Source organism: Rhinolophus ferrumequinum, chromosome 9 (genome assembly GCF_004115265.2).
Source record: "Rhinolophus ferrumequinum isolate MPI-CBG mRhiFer1 chromosome 9, mRhiFer1_v1.p, whole genome shotgun sequence".
Lineage (NCBI taxonomy): Eukaryota > Metazoa > Chordata > Mammalia > Chiroptera > Rhinolophidae > Rhinolophus > Rhinolophus ferrumequinum.
The window spans coordinates 65,714,564-65,729,563 of NC_046292.1; the positions used below are offsets into that span (position 1 = coordinate 65,714,564).

Consider the following 15,000-nt stretch of genomic DNA (forward strand, 5'->3'; position numbering starts at 1 on the left):
GAGCAATCCACTACTGCCAGACCAGAAGGTAAAGACCCACAGTACTAATAAGCTTTATTAGAGCAAGTTGGGAGGCCCAACCTCTTTGAGCCTAGCAAGGGAGTTTCCCTGGGTGCATGTATTTTTGCATGCCCTTTTCTAGAAATGTAGACTACTCATACATTACAGGGTTCAGAAATAAGAGAGTTGATTAAATTGTGGATCTTTTCTAGTTAAGGAAAAGAAATCCTCACTTTGTCATAGGTGTAGCTTACCAGTGTTAAACATAAGATTGTCACATGCAAAGTCAAAGCATAAACGTATATAAAACCCGTTGTTTATCCCATTTGATAATTTTGAAATCAGAAGCATGATGGATGTGAAAAGGTTATTGTGGGAGGAAAATTAGAACATTTAAGGTAGAAGGGAAGAAATGTCTTTGTCATGAAAGAATGATTTCTGTATTAGTAATAGCATCCGGACACCTGCCTTCCATGCCCAATTTACAGTGCTTTTATTTTTAGAAAAGCAGTCTTAAACAACACATTCTGTAATTCCAGAAGAGAGCATTTTTTGTTGATTTGTAGTCCATAAAATTTGAATAAGTTACTACTTTTAAAATGAAGATCTAGCTTTTTCTAATCACTTAGGGCTACTAATAATACCTCCATTAAAGATTATGCATTTGATTTTCCATCCTCAACTGGAAGTTTTTGGACCAGAGTTAGGAATGAGGAAATTATACAAGCGTACAAGTCACGTACTATTAGAAGGCACTTGAGAGGGAAAATTGGTGATCAACAGTTGTCTAGCACCCCCAGTACTGGATAGTTTTAGATCTATTTTAATCTTCTTAATAAGTCCTATAGCTATGCAAGTGAGTGCATTTTGATAACTGCTGTGCCTAATTTGTAACAATTACTGTCAACCTTCAGTTAAGAGACTGTTCATTCCACACTGGCCCAGAAAAGAGTGAAATGTATGACTCGTGTGCATAATTTTATTCACATCATATTTCATACTGATTATGTATTGATGACATTGATTCATTTACTCTTTACAGCGCCACTTGCATGGATATTAAATCTTATTGACCACAGATGAATTTTAATTTCAGATTGGTGATAGATTTTTCCATCAGCTCTGATAGTATGTTTGACTTTTTCATCATTACCCAGGCAATCACACAGCACTGAGTTATTGCATTGAAACAAAAAATGCACACTTCACTTGTAATTCTTTATGGATTTACAATAGGAACTTCATTAATGTCTGTTGTAAGGATCACAAAAAAAAAACAACATTTATCTGCAAATAGGAATTTAGCAAGCTTCAAAGTTTCGTGAAAAAATATTAGGCTCCTTTGTCTTCTGTAATGCATTTCTTAATGCTGTGTGTAGGGAAAATGGCTAATATTTGAAAACTTTTAACCATTTAAAATTATACTGCCATGTTTTAATGCTCATATTTATCGTTTTTCCCTTACTCAAGTTTATGGGATAATTTTAAATGTCTTTTCCATTTCTTTATTAAGTAAATGTAATTACATCACAGTATGCCCACTTTAATTTACTTATACAGGAAGCTACATAAAATACCAGTTTAAGAATAGAAGTCTAATTTTTTATTGCAAATTAACCAGTCACCATTGATTTCAATCTGTTTTAAGGAATGCCAATACATATAAATATGTACAGATTTTTATGGTTTGAATTGTAAGGAGGTGACTCTGTAGGGCAGAGTTGAGAACAATGAATGGGTACATAAAGATTTTGAGATCCCCATTTTCACTTTGTAGGCAAAGCCATTTGTAGTTATACTTGGTAGCTCAAAGAACAATGAGCTAGGAATAAAATGCTTGGTTTCTTCCCCACCCCTCCATAGTAACAGCTTAGTTTCCCCCCCCCAATTCTGTCTTAAGTTGTTGCTGGTTTATATACCATTTCTTTCCCTGACTTAGCCAAGTATGAAAATGATTGTCACAGCTTACCAACGTGCATGGTGAGAATTGAAGGTTGTGGAGACAAGATGGAAAATGTAGCTGAACTGAAGCATTGAATGCAGGCGGTAGCAATGTGAGCTGGGGACTGGGTGCAAAGGACACGTTAGAAATACGAGCAGGGTCTCAGTACTGTCTTACTGAGCGCAAGATGATGTAAATTTAGAGGTGTTTGGGAGGAAAACTGGATAAAAATCTGGTTTACACGTGTTTATAAGATTGCGTGTACTGTGCCTTTCATATAAGTCTTCAGTTTTCCACACCTTTCTCTGTGTGGGGAAAAGGAAGGGTGTTCATTTTGGAACATAAACATATTAGCAATGAATATGAAGCTACCAGTGTATATTTTCTTAATGTTGGAAGCCGAAAGAGAGACAGGTAGCCTTCAAAAATTAAAAGCTCTTAAAAAGGCATAAGGAAATATAACTTAGGATCTGTTCTTGTCTGATGTTGGTAAGAAGCTGTGTTTTGGGATGATGTTAATTAAGAACATTTCCCTGTTGGTATAAATGTCTCACATGTTTGCCCTTGGTGCTCACCTCACCATGAACACAATCAATTCACAAGGTAGTTTTTGTAAATAAAGGTTTGGGCAAGCCGAACATGGTCCAGAGAGATATTAATGAGAGGGCAAGGGAGAAGAGGTAATGAAAACACACTTCCTGGTGGAACGGCTTTTTGGACCTAGAGAATGCTTTAAAATTATTTTTCCAAAAGCCTCTGGCGTTTCTTTTCTGGAGGAGATGAGATGGGGCGAAATGACAAATAGCTCCATTTTATTATTTTTTTCTCTTGCGTTCTCCATATTTTTGGTAGGGAAAATTGGACATTAATTTTGGTCGTTTTCCTTCTATTCACAGAACCAATTACGTTTTTAGTACATGATGCATAATAAATATACCCAAGCATCCTCTGGCTTAAAGTAATGAGTTGATTATTTGTAATCCCTTCTTTAAAGGCAGCTAATTGTCTGGAAAGTATAGACCCCTCCCATCATCCGGTCCCTTGAAACTTTTATTTCTCCTGAAATTTGTTCCCAGTGTCTGGGATGTGTCGTTTAGTTCTTGTTATGCCTCACTGGCTTTTGTATATTCTGAGAAAAGATTTTAAGCTCTTAAATCATATGGTTTCTTTGCTGAAATCTCAGACCATTAGTGTTCAAGGATCTACAAAATGTTATAGCCTATATCATTTAAAGGAGGCTTGGCTATCCTTAGGGGAGTAGTGCCTTCTAGAGAGTTATGTATATGCAATCAGGAATTGTGACGCGGTTTTTCCCTTTTTTTTGTAAATTTTTGCCTGCCCTGGAATTCTTTCTTCCATTCATGAGTGATGGTTCCATCTAGAATTATCTGTGCTTTTCAGTAAAATAAGCGATCACACCTCTTTAGTTGGGGAAAAATTTAGCGAGTGTCCTAGTTTACATATCACTTCGCAGTCCCCTTGTAGTTACATAATTGGTGTTGTGTGTGTGTGTGTCCATCGTGGAGGACATTTGATGCTCATTTATTAAATATGCTCAGTGGCTGCTGCCGCATCTTTGTTCTGGACAGACAAATTACCTTTCTCACACTGAGCTTCCACTCTGGGGAATTAAGCCTCCACCACTTTAATTAGCTTGGAAGTGGGGGGTTGCAGTTCCTAATAGACTTCAGGCTTTTAGTAAGTTAGGGAAAGAGTGAAACGAGAACTTCCTGGGAAGCTCAGAATGTCATTTAAAACCATAAAAACCTAATATATATTATTTCATTTTGGTAATTGCAAACAGATTGTATCTGACGACTATGTGGATTACCATTTCTAATTTAGACATAGAACTACATTCTTTTAATTGACCATAAGTGATTAATACATTACATATGTTTGATTGATATATTTGGAATATTTATGTAACATTAAGTGACATAGCAGAAAGGAAATACTAAGCGAAAAGTAGTATCTGAATATTTGTGTGTGTGTGTACATAAGCATACGGGTACATACCTATAGGTAGACAAGGGCATAGGTGAATAGATATCTCATGGGGATATCAGAATAATAATAATTGCCACTATTTGCTTAGCTTTTATTAAGTGCCAGGCACTGTTGAAAATACTCCGTATTTATTATGTAATCCTTATGACAGCCATATTATCCCCACTTTAAAGATGAGGAAACTGAGAGATAGGTTAAGTAACTTCCCAGAGGTTACACAGTTGAGCATATTAACCCAAAACTTCCCGAGGTGGGGGTGGGGCTTGGCTCTAAAATGTGTGATTCGACTATTAGGCAAGATGTTATAATCCATTCTTTTCCGGAAGAAACTTGCTTTTAACAGTTAAGCAATTCATTTTAGAACTTTACGTGAGAAACTTTCTGAAAGTCCATTTATTGTCTCATTTTCTCTGCTAGTAAAACTGCAGAAAATGTTATGCTTTAGTTCTTCACTGCCAGAGTAAGTAGCGTAGAAAGCCTCTATCAAGTCACAGTTGGAAAGTAATCTAATAAAAGAAGATTAGTGAATATAGAGAAGACAAAAGCAGTCATGTTTGAGTTTAATATCTCTCAAATTTAGCATTTTAGCTAAGATGCCCGTTTTTATTTCTTGCAGGTCTGCTAAAAGGTCAGAGTAATGCAGAATGCGTGCCTTCATCTCAGATTTTGTTCATCACAGGTGGATCCCATGTGTCTTCAGTAGACAAGTCACCTTTGTAGCTAGCACCAGTGCCAGCTCCATGCCATTGCACCTTCTTTAGTCTTGATTGCCCTTCCTGCATTTATTGGTGTATTAAAATGACTGAATATGAACATTAAGGACTCCATGAACCTGGGCTAATGGGAGACTGTAGAGAAAATGAAAAAAGATCCACCGGAGGACATCTTGGGGGGAGGGAGCTTGGGAGGAGGGAAATGACTAATGAAGCTAATTAAAAGAAGCATTCAAATCTGCTTTCTACCCTCATTAACAATTAGCAGGGCACTGGCCAGAGTTTGTACCCTGTGTTTTACCTTAACAACATTCTATTTGCTCTTTGTATATTTAAGTGTTGTAAGGAAATGTGTTTCAATCAAAACTGAACATGAGATAAAGGAAAAAGATGTGGCTTTTGTGATATTCTATCACAAACACTTTTATTGTATCTCTGTAAAATACAATGTATGTATGCATGTAAGTGTTTTCGTCCTAATGTTGCTATTCCCATGGCGAAGAAAAAAAAGAACAAAAAAGGAAAAAAAATTGGAAAAAAAAATCAGGCTCATAACAGCTACTGTGTAGAAATTTCCCCCTACTTCTAATTTGCTGAATGAAGAAAAAAATCTTTTATTTGTGATATTTTCAGAGACATTTGCTCTAGTATGGTGTATTTAAGTAATAAAAACTTAAAAGAAAAAAATATTTGATGGTGTTTGGGTTTAAACACTGCTTTTTCTCTTCTGTATTTTGGAAAAATACAGGTTTTTTATTTGATACCAAATTCACTTTAAATTTTAGGGGTGAGGGAGGTGGTGTGTATATTTATTTAGCTCTGGGCCAATAAGATATTCTTCAAATTACTTAACCATGCCATTTTTGGCAGGGGTACAAAGCAATGTTTCTAACGGAGTCTTTTTTTTTATAAGTTCAGAATATTCTGTTAACGGCACTTCATTATACTTCGCCCATATCACAGTGAATCTTTTGTGTTTATATATAAATATTTGATTCTTCAGCTATTACATTTATTCTTTTTTTCTCAATAGGAAAACCTTGGGTATTGATGAAAAGCATGTTAAAGAATGTGGCATAACCATCTTGTTCTCTTACCAAGTTTATAGCTTTGGAAGGAAATAATATTTCTAAACCATACCTGTACGCATTTTGAAGTTCCATTAGTTCTTAGGACCCAGTGCTCTTTTATAGTCATCTTCAGTGGGGGAAGCAGCCATTTCCTGGTGAGCTTTCAGACTCATAGGGTCTGCTGTGTGACTTGTTTGTTTTGCTCTTACACACCTCTACTGATTCTGCCTTTCCATATGCTTAGGGAAGGATTTGGAATTCATTTAATAGTAGTCTTGAGATATTTAGTTGTTAGTTCTAGGCAGCAGAGTATCCCCAACAACTCCTGCATTGACGGCAGAGGTGCCCTGAGGAAAGCATAGGTAGGCCAAGGACTCAGTGGGTCTATGGCCAGTGCTGGAAGGGGAAAAAACCAAAGAGGCTTCACTGCCAGGCTCTTTATATGTGAGCAAATCTCAGCTACAACTTCCATCACAGGTTAATAAAACCAAGTGTGTTTACAACGCTGTGTTTAATTTTCTTTTTAAGAATGGCATGTTTTATTTTCTCTTCTTCCAGAAGAGCTCCTGATGTAGATCCTCTCCGAATGGGAATACTTTCTATAGAGAGGTCTAGCTTGGCACACCTCAACCAGCAGTCAGTTTCCCTTCTGTGATGTGTGTTCACTTTCTGCTTTGAGATTCCAGGCTAGAAGGGAAAATCAGTTGCTCAAACTGTAAACCTCCTGCAGGAGAATTTAAGGGCCGAGAGTTCAAGTGAATAGTTTCATTAGAGCTTTATAAAAAGAAAACGCAAGGAAAAAAATAAAATGAACAAAATCACACAAAATAACAGTATCTGTTTGAGTTAGATCCTTGGGGAATTTCTAGGAACTAGTTCCGGTTCTTAGATTTTTCTTTTTTTTTTCCTTTAAGATACTTTGAAGGAGCTTGGATTCCTCAGGATAGGAAAAGGGAAATGTTAATAAGAATGTAAGCATCTTCTATATTCTTTTTGGAATAAGCACTCATGTCCCATACAGTGTAGAAATTCAAAGGAGATAGTTAAAAACTTTTAGTAAGTAATACAGTGTAGCATTTAGTAATGTAAAGGTCTAAGGTCATTAAAGACTTTAAATGAACTATTATATGGCTGGTTGCTCAAGCACTACTGCGTATTTAATAACGAGCTTCTAAAAGCATTTCTTAAGTTGCAGACCTATAAGATTACAAATGTCACTCATGTTAGTATAATCCACATGCAAGTGATGAAGCCTTCTCTTTGATGTGCTAAATTGGAGAAGGACTAATGGAGCTATGAATATACAATAGAACATATTTAAGTAGTAGTCTTGCTTTAGGTAAAACACTTTCTTGAAACCAGAGGCATTTCAAACAATAAAACCCAGCTCTAATGGGGATGCTCTGTGTGGATAGAAAGCCACTAAAAACACTCAGGTTTATTCTGATGTGAGCAGTGATTATGTTCCACCCCCAACCCCAACATTGCTTAGAGAAAAAAAAAAATCCACCAGCTTGTTCACCTTTCATCACTGCATTTGTGATGTTAGTGAGATATACTCCGTTCTTTTGAAAAGACTTATTTAATTACCCACGTTATAGAGCAAGATGGCCCCCAGTCCCTACAAGCAATTTAAAAAGCAAATGTTACTGAGCTCTGCTGAACTGATTAAAAAAACAAATGTTTATGATACATATAAATGTCTCAATCATGCAAAACTGTCACTCTTGCTAATGGAACAGTTGTGTGAAAAGATTGTCCTTTGAAAGGGTTTAATGTTTTCTACCTGCCTAGATTTACACATCCCAAAAGGCAGGAGGGCCTGAAAGAAGCCTTTCCAAACCAAACTATTTGCCACAAGAAACTATTTCCAACTCTTCGTGATTTATTAGGAAATAGTTTAACAGGGACTAGCGTCTTACAAAATACAAAATGAGAAAACTGTCACAGCAAAATGAAGCCTGTGAAATTGTCATTCTTTTAATATTAACTGTATTTAAAGTCTTTTGCCCTTATTAACACGGATATTTGAAACAACTAATCATCTAAAATGAAGCTTTTAAGTGGCTCTAAATGTCAATATAGTAAAATTCTAATGTGCACCACTATTTATATAAAATATTTCTTAGGACCAATAAGTTATAGAACAAACAGTGGACTAGTGAAGTCTTTCCATGTAGCCTAAATAATTGTATTTAAATTGAGAAGAAGTTTTTACAATGATTCCTTCACCCGGGAATTATCCTGGGTGCTTGTGTACCTATGACTCAGTTTGAGAGGCCCTTGGAGAAACAGACCATTTACAAATTGATGTGACTTGTTGCTTTATTACTGAGACTCACCTATTGTCAGTCCAGCCAAGTCACAGAAATGCTTATTGCAGTTAAATAGCAATTTGTTTCCATGAAACTGCAATTAAAGTATTACTGAGCAGCCATTTTAGATCGGCAATGCTCTGAAGGAGAATGTTAAACAGCACCTCCCACTTACAGACTCGGATCTGACTAGCAACAAATGTAACACATTCCACCCAAGTTGGGTTTCTAGTTCAGAGGCTTTTGTCGCCCTCTGCTCCCATCGTGAACATGCGGAGCAATGACAAGGCGGCTGATTTTCAGAAGGTGAACTTGCAACTTTCTTCAAGTGACTACTATTTCCAGTTGTACAAGAAGTACTTTATGCTAGTAGATATGTGCATGTTTCCTAGAGGGAATGTTTTCAAGTTCAGATTGATTCTGCTGAGAATGGACTGCAACTCGGAGGCCGCAAGCCAATCATGTACTACAGGTCCTGACATGTTGCAGCTGTGTAAACAGGACCATTCTATCTCCTAAATCACAACTAATAAAGCATAGGATGAAAATCAATTGATTCTGTTATAAGTTCTTTGAATGACACTGGAAAGTTGTTTAATGACTCTCTGTTGGAATGGACAAGCCTGGGTCGAGCCACCAAAATAACCTATTTTAATGGTCTCCCTACCCTTAGAAACGGGGTAGGACAGCCTTTCCTGCATATTAGCCGCACCCTCACCAGATCAAAACCTGCTGGGGAAAGAGGATCTGAACGGAATTCTTCCTATGGATCTAAAGTTCAGAATTTGTTGAGGGAGACAGGTGACGTACAAAGGTTTAATGGAAAATGTGAAACGTCAATGTAAGTAAAGTTACTAAGAGGGGAATAGATTTCAGAGATGATGTTTTAAAATGCAATTAGCACTGAATTCTAACCAGCTCGGAAACAATCATTAGCTCAGGAGAACAGGAGGCATCTCACCTTCATTTGGCCTAGTATGGTCCCCGTACCTAGCATCAAAAGGCTTGTCCTCAACTTTTTCAGAAACAATTTTCATGTGCAGTGTATCTACTTGTAGGCTTTCTCTTGTGTTTTTTGAGCTGTATTTTTTTTTTAAGTAAGAGGAAAATGTTAAATGAGTTTCTTCCTAAATTAATTTTTCATTTTCGGTGAATTGAATGTTTTTAAGGAACTGTAAAAAGAAAATCTGAAGACAAACCGAATTTACAAATGAAGATTAATTAGGAAAACTGAAAAGGAAATTGCTTGCTTGGGCTGCAATTGTATAGCTTTTTCTTTATTTAAATAAGGTTTTGTAGAGATGGGTGTGTCTTAAATTCAGCATACGCCTTTAAGGCCTCTGATTCAATTTCTGTCATCAATCTTGGGACTTACGCTTATGTCTTTAAATACAATGTTTAATATAATAGCTTTATCTTGGAGTTTTATAGTGCTTTGTAAGTGTATTGATATGTTCAACATTTATAGTTAACAAGCTTCTACATGTTATTTCACTCAGTCCTCACAACAGTCCTCTTTATTATTATTCTTTCAGTTTTACAGGTGAGGTCACTAAAGCTCAGGGAGGTGACTCGGTAAGCAGGGCCAGGATGTGAGTGAGGTGTACGGGCACTCTTTCTGGGTGCAAAATGTAATGGGGTACCAGAAAATCAGTAAGCAAGAGAATGCTTTAATGCGATATTTTAAAAAATAAAATCAATGCAAAAACATCCATAATGAATAAAATATCACAATCTTACATAAAGGCAGGATCAGTATTACTTTTCTTTAGTGTCAGGCTCCACCATGGCCGAGCACTGTTACAAAGGCCCACAGCGTCAGACCTGCTATTTGAAGCCCGGCATTTGGGGCCTTTTGGTAGACTTGCCTTATAAATTGTTAGACTGCAACAGTGATATACCTTATTCCATGAGCTCTAACTAGCTTTTTCTCTTCCCTTAAAAAAAACTAATGTATTATGTTTTATCTTTATCCAACCTGGAATGCCAACTCATTTGGACTGCTTGCCTATCTTAGCCTTGCTCTAAAAGAAATTTCTTTTGAGTTTTGGCCAATCTCAACTACTCATTAAGTCTAATTGATAACAATTCTGCCCACAAGTTTTTGCTGAGGAAAAAGAGCAAGACTTTAGTAATCGTATTAATCCAGAAAGTAGAATGGATATCTATATCCCATACAAAGCAGTAAACGGTGTGTTTAAAATATTTGAGCTGTAGCTTGAGTCTGCAGATAATACTTGTGGTAAATAAAAGGTCAATGAATTTGATTCTGTAAAAGTTACATACTTTTGTAAGTATAAAAGAAGTAATATACACACGACAACTTTTATAGAAAAATTTTACATGTTCTAGTGTGATGTGAAAAGCAGACGTACCATGAAAGAACTAATGTTCATATTTATTGTTTTAAGATAGGAGAGCACTGGAATGTTCAAGTGGAACAGATTATACCTTTAATTACATCCAAACACGATTCTGAGCTGATTTTAAAAAAATTTTTTGGCTGTACTTCCTATTTCCCGATTAATGCCAGAATCCAAAAAGATATCAAAAGTTGTAAGTAAATTGCTATAACACACCATTAAATCCAAGCTGCCTTTACTACAAAGAAAAATAGTTAAGGAAAAATTTCTACTAATGTAATAAAACATTTTGATGTTGATATAAAGATTAAGCAAAAAGTTTTTTGTTTTTTTCCCTTGGCTTGTATTCTTCACCATAGTGGACTTTGGTGCCAATGTACCAGTTATCAAAACCCACAATGTCTGTATGTTATTTCATGGGGAGTATCTCAACCCAATGATTCTTTGCAAGCTACCTTTTAATCTTTTATTTTGCTATGTGCAAAACGAGACTTAAGTTACCCAATGTATGTTTTTTCCGTTCTGAAGATTAAATTACCCTTCTTATTGGATATTGATGGATATACATAGATCCCCTGTAGGTTGTAAGTGGAAAATGTGCATAGATGAACATACTATAGATTGAAAACTACAGAATATTGAATATAAGGAATGAGATACTATGTATTTGTTATGTATATATTGTGATCTTAACTCATAAATAAATTAAATCTTGTGTATCACTGTGGGGAAGGCAGGATTTGCACCAGGTAGTGAGGCTACAGGACCCATGCGTTCATCCTCTGGGTTGTACTATGCTATCGTGTGACTGAAAACCACCATACGTTCCAGTTTTTCAGCAAATGCCTTCCACACCCAGAGCTGCATAACCAGTACAATTAGTAGCCTGAATAGTGTTTATCGGGAGTTTTTTTTTTTTTTTTTTTGGTAGGGGGAGGGAATTTACGGAATTTATAATAGATAAAATATTTTCTTGTAAAATTCTACCTTACGGAGAAATTTCTGTCATGAGAAAAAGGGAGTAGATTGAATGGAAGGAACAATTGCCTAAATAAATCACACTTTGAGGAAGGATTAAAGGGCGATTCTCTTGTTGCAGAATGGGAAGAAGGCTGTATGGGCTCCCCACTCACCCTTGCCACACACCCCATTTACATGGTTTTGTTTGTCTTATTTCACTACTGTCAACAACATCCTGTGCCCTACCCACACAGGATGCTGTCACTGTGCATGGTAAAGCTCAAGCTATGCTTTTGTGTACTGCGTGGCTGTGACATCAGGAGGTTTCAGACATTAGCAGTGTTGGCAGTTTTTAAAAGTTGATAGAATACAGCCTTTGGTGACACTTCACAGGTGTGTCAGGGAGAGCTGAGGTGAAATGGAAATTAGAGTAGAAAAAAAGCAGACTCCAATGTTCTTGATGAAGTTTGGGGTACCACTGTGGAAAGAAACATTGCCTCTGGTTTGTTAAAGCTACAGCCACTGAAAATCTAATCCTTCCCTCTCTGAGAGTGGAGTGGAGGCAGCAGGGCTGGAAGAGATGGCAGGGCAGGTTTGTTTTCTGATTTGTTAACTGAGTGAATCGGGGATAAACAGGCTTGATTTTCAAAGGACAGGCAATCCTAAATGGAGTTCTGACACAGGCTTTTATCTGGGTCTTTCTTCCTGGGGATGGGTGTAATTCACAAAACTTAGGCTGTAAGCAATTTTTTTTTTTTTAACCTTTTTAAGTAGTAAAATGTGTTTTAAAATTACAAAGAAGGGGGAGTAAGAGTCTGGCTAGCTTTGGAACTCTGGGAAGGCAGGCTTTGCTGTGGGCCAAGTGAAGGTGTAGCTGTAATATTTTTCTCCCTAAATTGTATTTTATACTTTTTAGCCCAGAATTTGATTTTCAAAAGGCCCACCAAAAGATTCTGCCTCTGGAATCCCCTTGTTTTGCATGCAGATGGCATGTTAATGAACTGATTACTGTGCATTTTATCCAGCTCTGGACAGATTTGTGACATTATTTTTCAAAACAAAACAGGGTTAGGCAGTTGGTTGGTTGGGCCTGAGGAAAATTGAGTGACTAAGTTAAAAAAAAAAAAAAATTTCCCAAAACACTACCAACCTGCTTGGGGTTGCTACTAAATGTTCTATCAAACTATCCCTACCCACCTCCATTCCCCCCAAAAGGAACTTTGATTTTCCTGCATTCCTAAAAGTTTTTTAGAACTGTGCACCTTCCAGAAGGTGCGTGGTCTAATTCCGTTCTAAGACGAGGTGATTCTGGGCTTTCTTTTTGATTCTGTGGGCATCTACAGGCATCTAGTGTTATCTGTGTAACCTCTTTAGCTCAGGTGTCTGCACCGACCAAGGGAGAGACAGTATTGACTGTTTTCTTAAGGGGAATGCTATGCAAATTGATAGAATATTTAACCTTGTGTTCTGTGCTTTTGTGCTTTTTAGGATGGAGGTCCTCATGCCTATCCACACCCTTCCCTTGTATGTTAAAGCATGTAATAAAGCATATATTGCATTGCATTGGGAAATAAGTACCAACTGGGAGTCAAGAAACATTTAGAATTTAATTCTAGTCCTGAAGGGAAGTCAAATGGAATCTAGGACTAAATTTGTCTTTCTAGTCAAATGCAAGCCATGAGCTAATCATTTACTCTCACTACCTCGTTTTGTCCATCTCTTAAATAGGGATTTACTACTAACAGCAACATATATTTGCCAATGTATTCGTTAGAAGATAAAAAGGCTTTATATTCTGAGGATGGTAATCTTTTGGATTGTAAACACCCAACCAATGCAAACTATAGTAACTTCTCTGATTTAAGGATGACTTACAAGGTCTTCAGTTTACTTTAAAAATTATTATAGCTGATTCTTGCCTGTTTTCTTTAATGGAGTGAGGAATTAGATTAACGCCAAAGAATGGATAACACTCACATCATTTATTTTTGGTTTAGAATGTAATATATGTATCTTTTTCCATTTTTTGCAAAGTATTTCTTGAGCAGTTTTAGGTTCACAATAAAATGGAGAGGAAGGTACAGAGATTTCCCACATTCCCACCACAGTGATACATGTGTTACAACTGATGAACCTGTATGACACGGATGAACCTATGACGTGTCATTACCACCCAAAGTCCATAGTAGTCATTAGGGTTCACTCTTGGTGATGTACTTTCTATGAGTTTGGACAAATGTATAATGACATGTATCTATTATTATGGTAAAATACAGGGTGTTTTCACCCCCCTAAAAGTCCTCCGTGCTCTGCCTAGTCATCCCTCCCCTACCTACAAACCTAAGCAACCACTGATCTGTTTACTGTCTCCATAGTTTTACCTTTTCCAGTTTTGCCTTTTCATATAGTTGGAATCACACGGTACTTTTTCAGATTGGCTTCTTTCACTTAGTGATATGCACTTAAGATTCCTCCTTCATGTCTTTTCATGGATTGATAGTGCATTTCTTTTTATGGCTAAATAATATTACTTGTCTGGATGGACCACAGTTTGTTTATCCATTCACCTACTGAAGGACATCTTAGTCGCTTCCAAGTTTTGACAATTATGAGGAAAGCTGCTGTCATCATCCATGGGCAGGTTTTGTGCGGACAAAAATTTTCAATTATGTAATGTTGTAGAAGCAAGGTAATAATGCTTTTGTTAGTCAAATGTTGTATAAAATTTGCAGTTCCATAAACCCGGGTCATATGGTGGTAAAAGGTAGCTCAGGAAAGAGATGACCATTTATTAAACAATGATATGGGCCATGTATTTTTTTCATATGTTATTTCCCGTGTACAGCTTTGAGGAAGATGCTACGACTCCTACGTACGTTTGCAGTGGAGGAAACAGGGACTTAGGTCAAATAATGTGCTGAAGGCCACACAACTAGAGTTATTTGAAAAAGGTGCATCTGAGCCCAGCGCCCTGTCACTAGGTTCCCATGGCCTCCTGTTGGGGAAAGCATATTAGGATTAAAGCTTTACCACAGCTAATCCCCTAGTTGGCCAGTCTACCATCAGATAATGGGGCTGATACTATCCATTTAAAACCATAGCAAACTTGTGACTATTGAACATGTTTGATTGCCTTTGGAAGGAGACATTGATCCAGGTCTCATTATTTACGTATGAACATAGTTGTAGTGCCTGTACACATGACCATACACTTTTCTTTGAAAGGATAATACCATTTATTTCCCATTTCATGGCTCTTCGAGGAAGGGCAAGGAATTATCATTTGCTATTTGTCTAGTAATTCAATTAGAGCTAATTATTATGGAGCTCAGCACTTTACATGCAATAACTTGTTTAATTCTCACAAGAAACCTATAAAGTCATTTTATGAATCCATTTTACACACGTGGAAAAAGAGACTTAGAAAAAGGTTCGGTAACTTGCCCCATATGTTTTGTATGGTAGAGCTGACGATTGCAGCCAGGTCTGTGTGTTATATGCCAGGTACTATACTTCATTTAACTTTTGTGATAGCCCCATCAAGGAAGGTGGCCATATTGCCCTCTTACAGATGAGGAAGTAAAGGTTCTGAGTTTGCATGGTGTGCTGAGGGCACATAGATCGGCC

General features: G+C 36.9%; 1 protein-coding gene across 2 annotated transcripts in view; it reads left to right on the forward strand.

The window, feature by feature from the left end:
* LMO4 (LIM domain only 4) overlaps window positions 1–5,352 on the forward strand; it is a 17,002-nt gene extending 11,650 nt beyond the window's left edge. For both annotated transcript variants that reach the window (XM_033114118.1, XM_033114120.1), the window contains exons 4-5: window positions 1–28; window positions 4,569–5,352. The exon at window positions 1–28 is cut by the window's left edge and continues 128 nt beyond it. In XM_033114118.1, the coding sequence (XP_032970009.1) occupies window positions 1–28; window positions 4,569–4,577 (37 nt within the window). In that variant the 3' untranslated portion in view covers window positions 4,578–5,352. The remainder of the gene's footprint in view (window positions 29–4,568) is intronic.
* The last annotated feature ends 9,648 nt before the right edge of the window (window positions 5,353–15,000 follow it).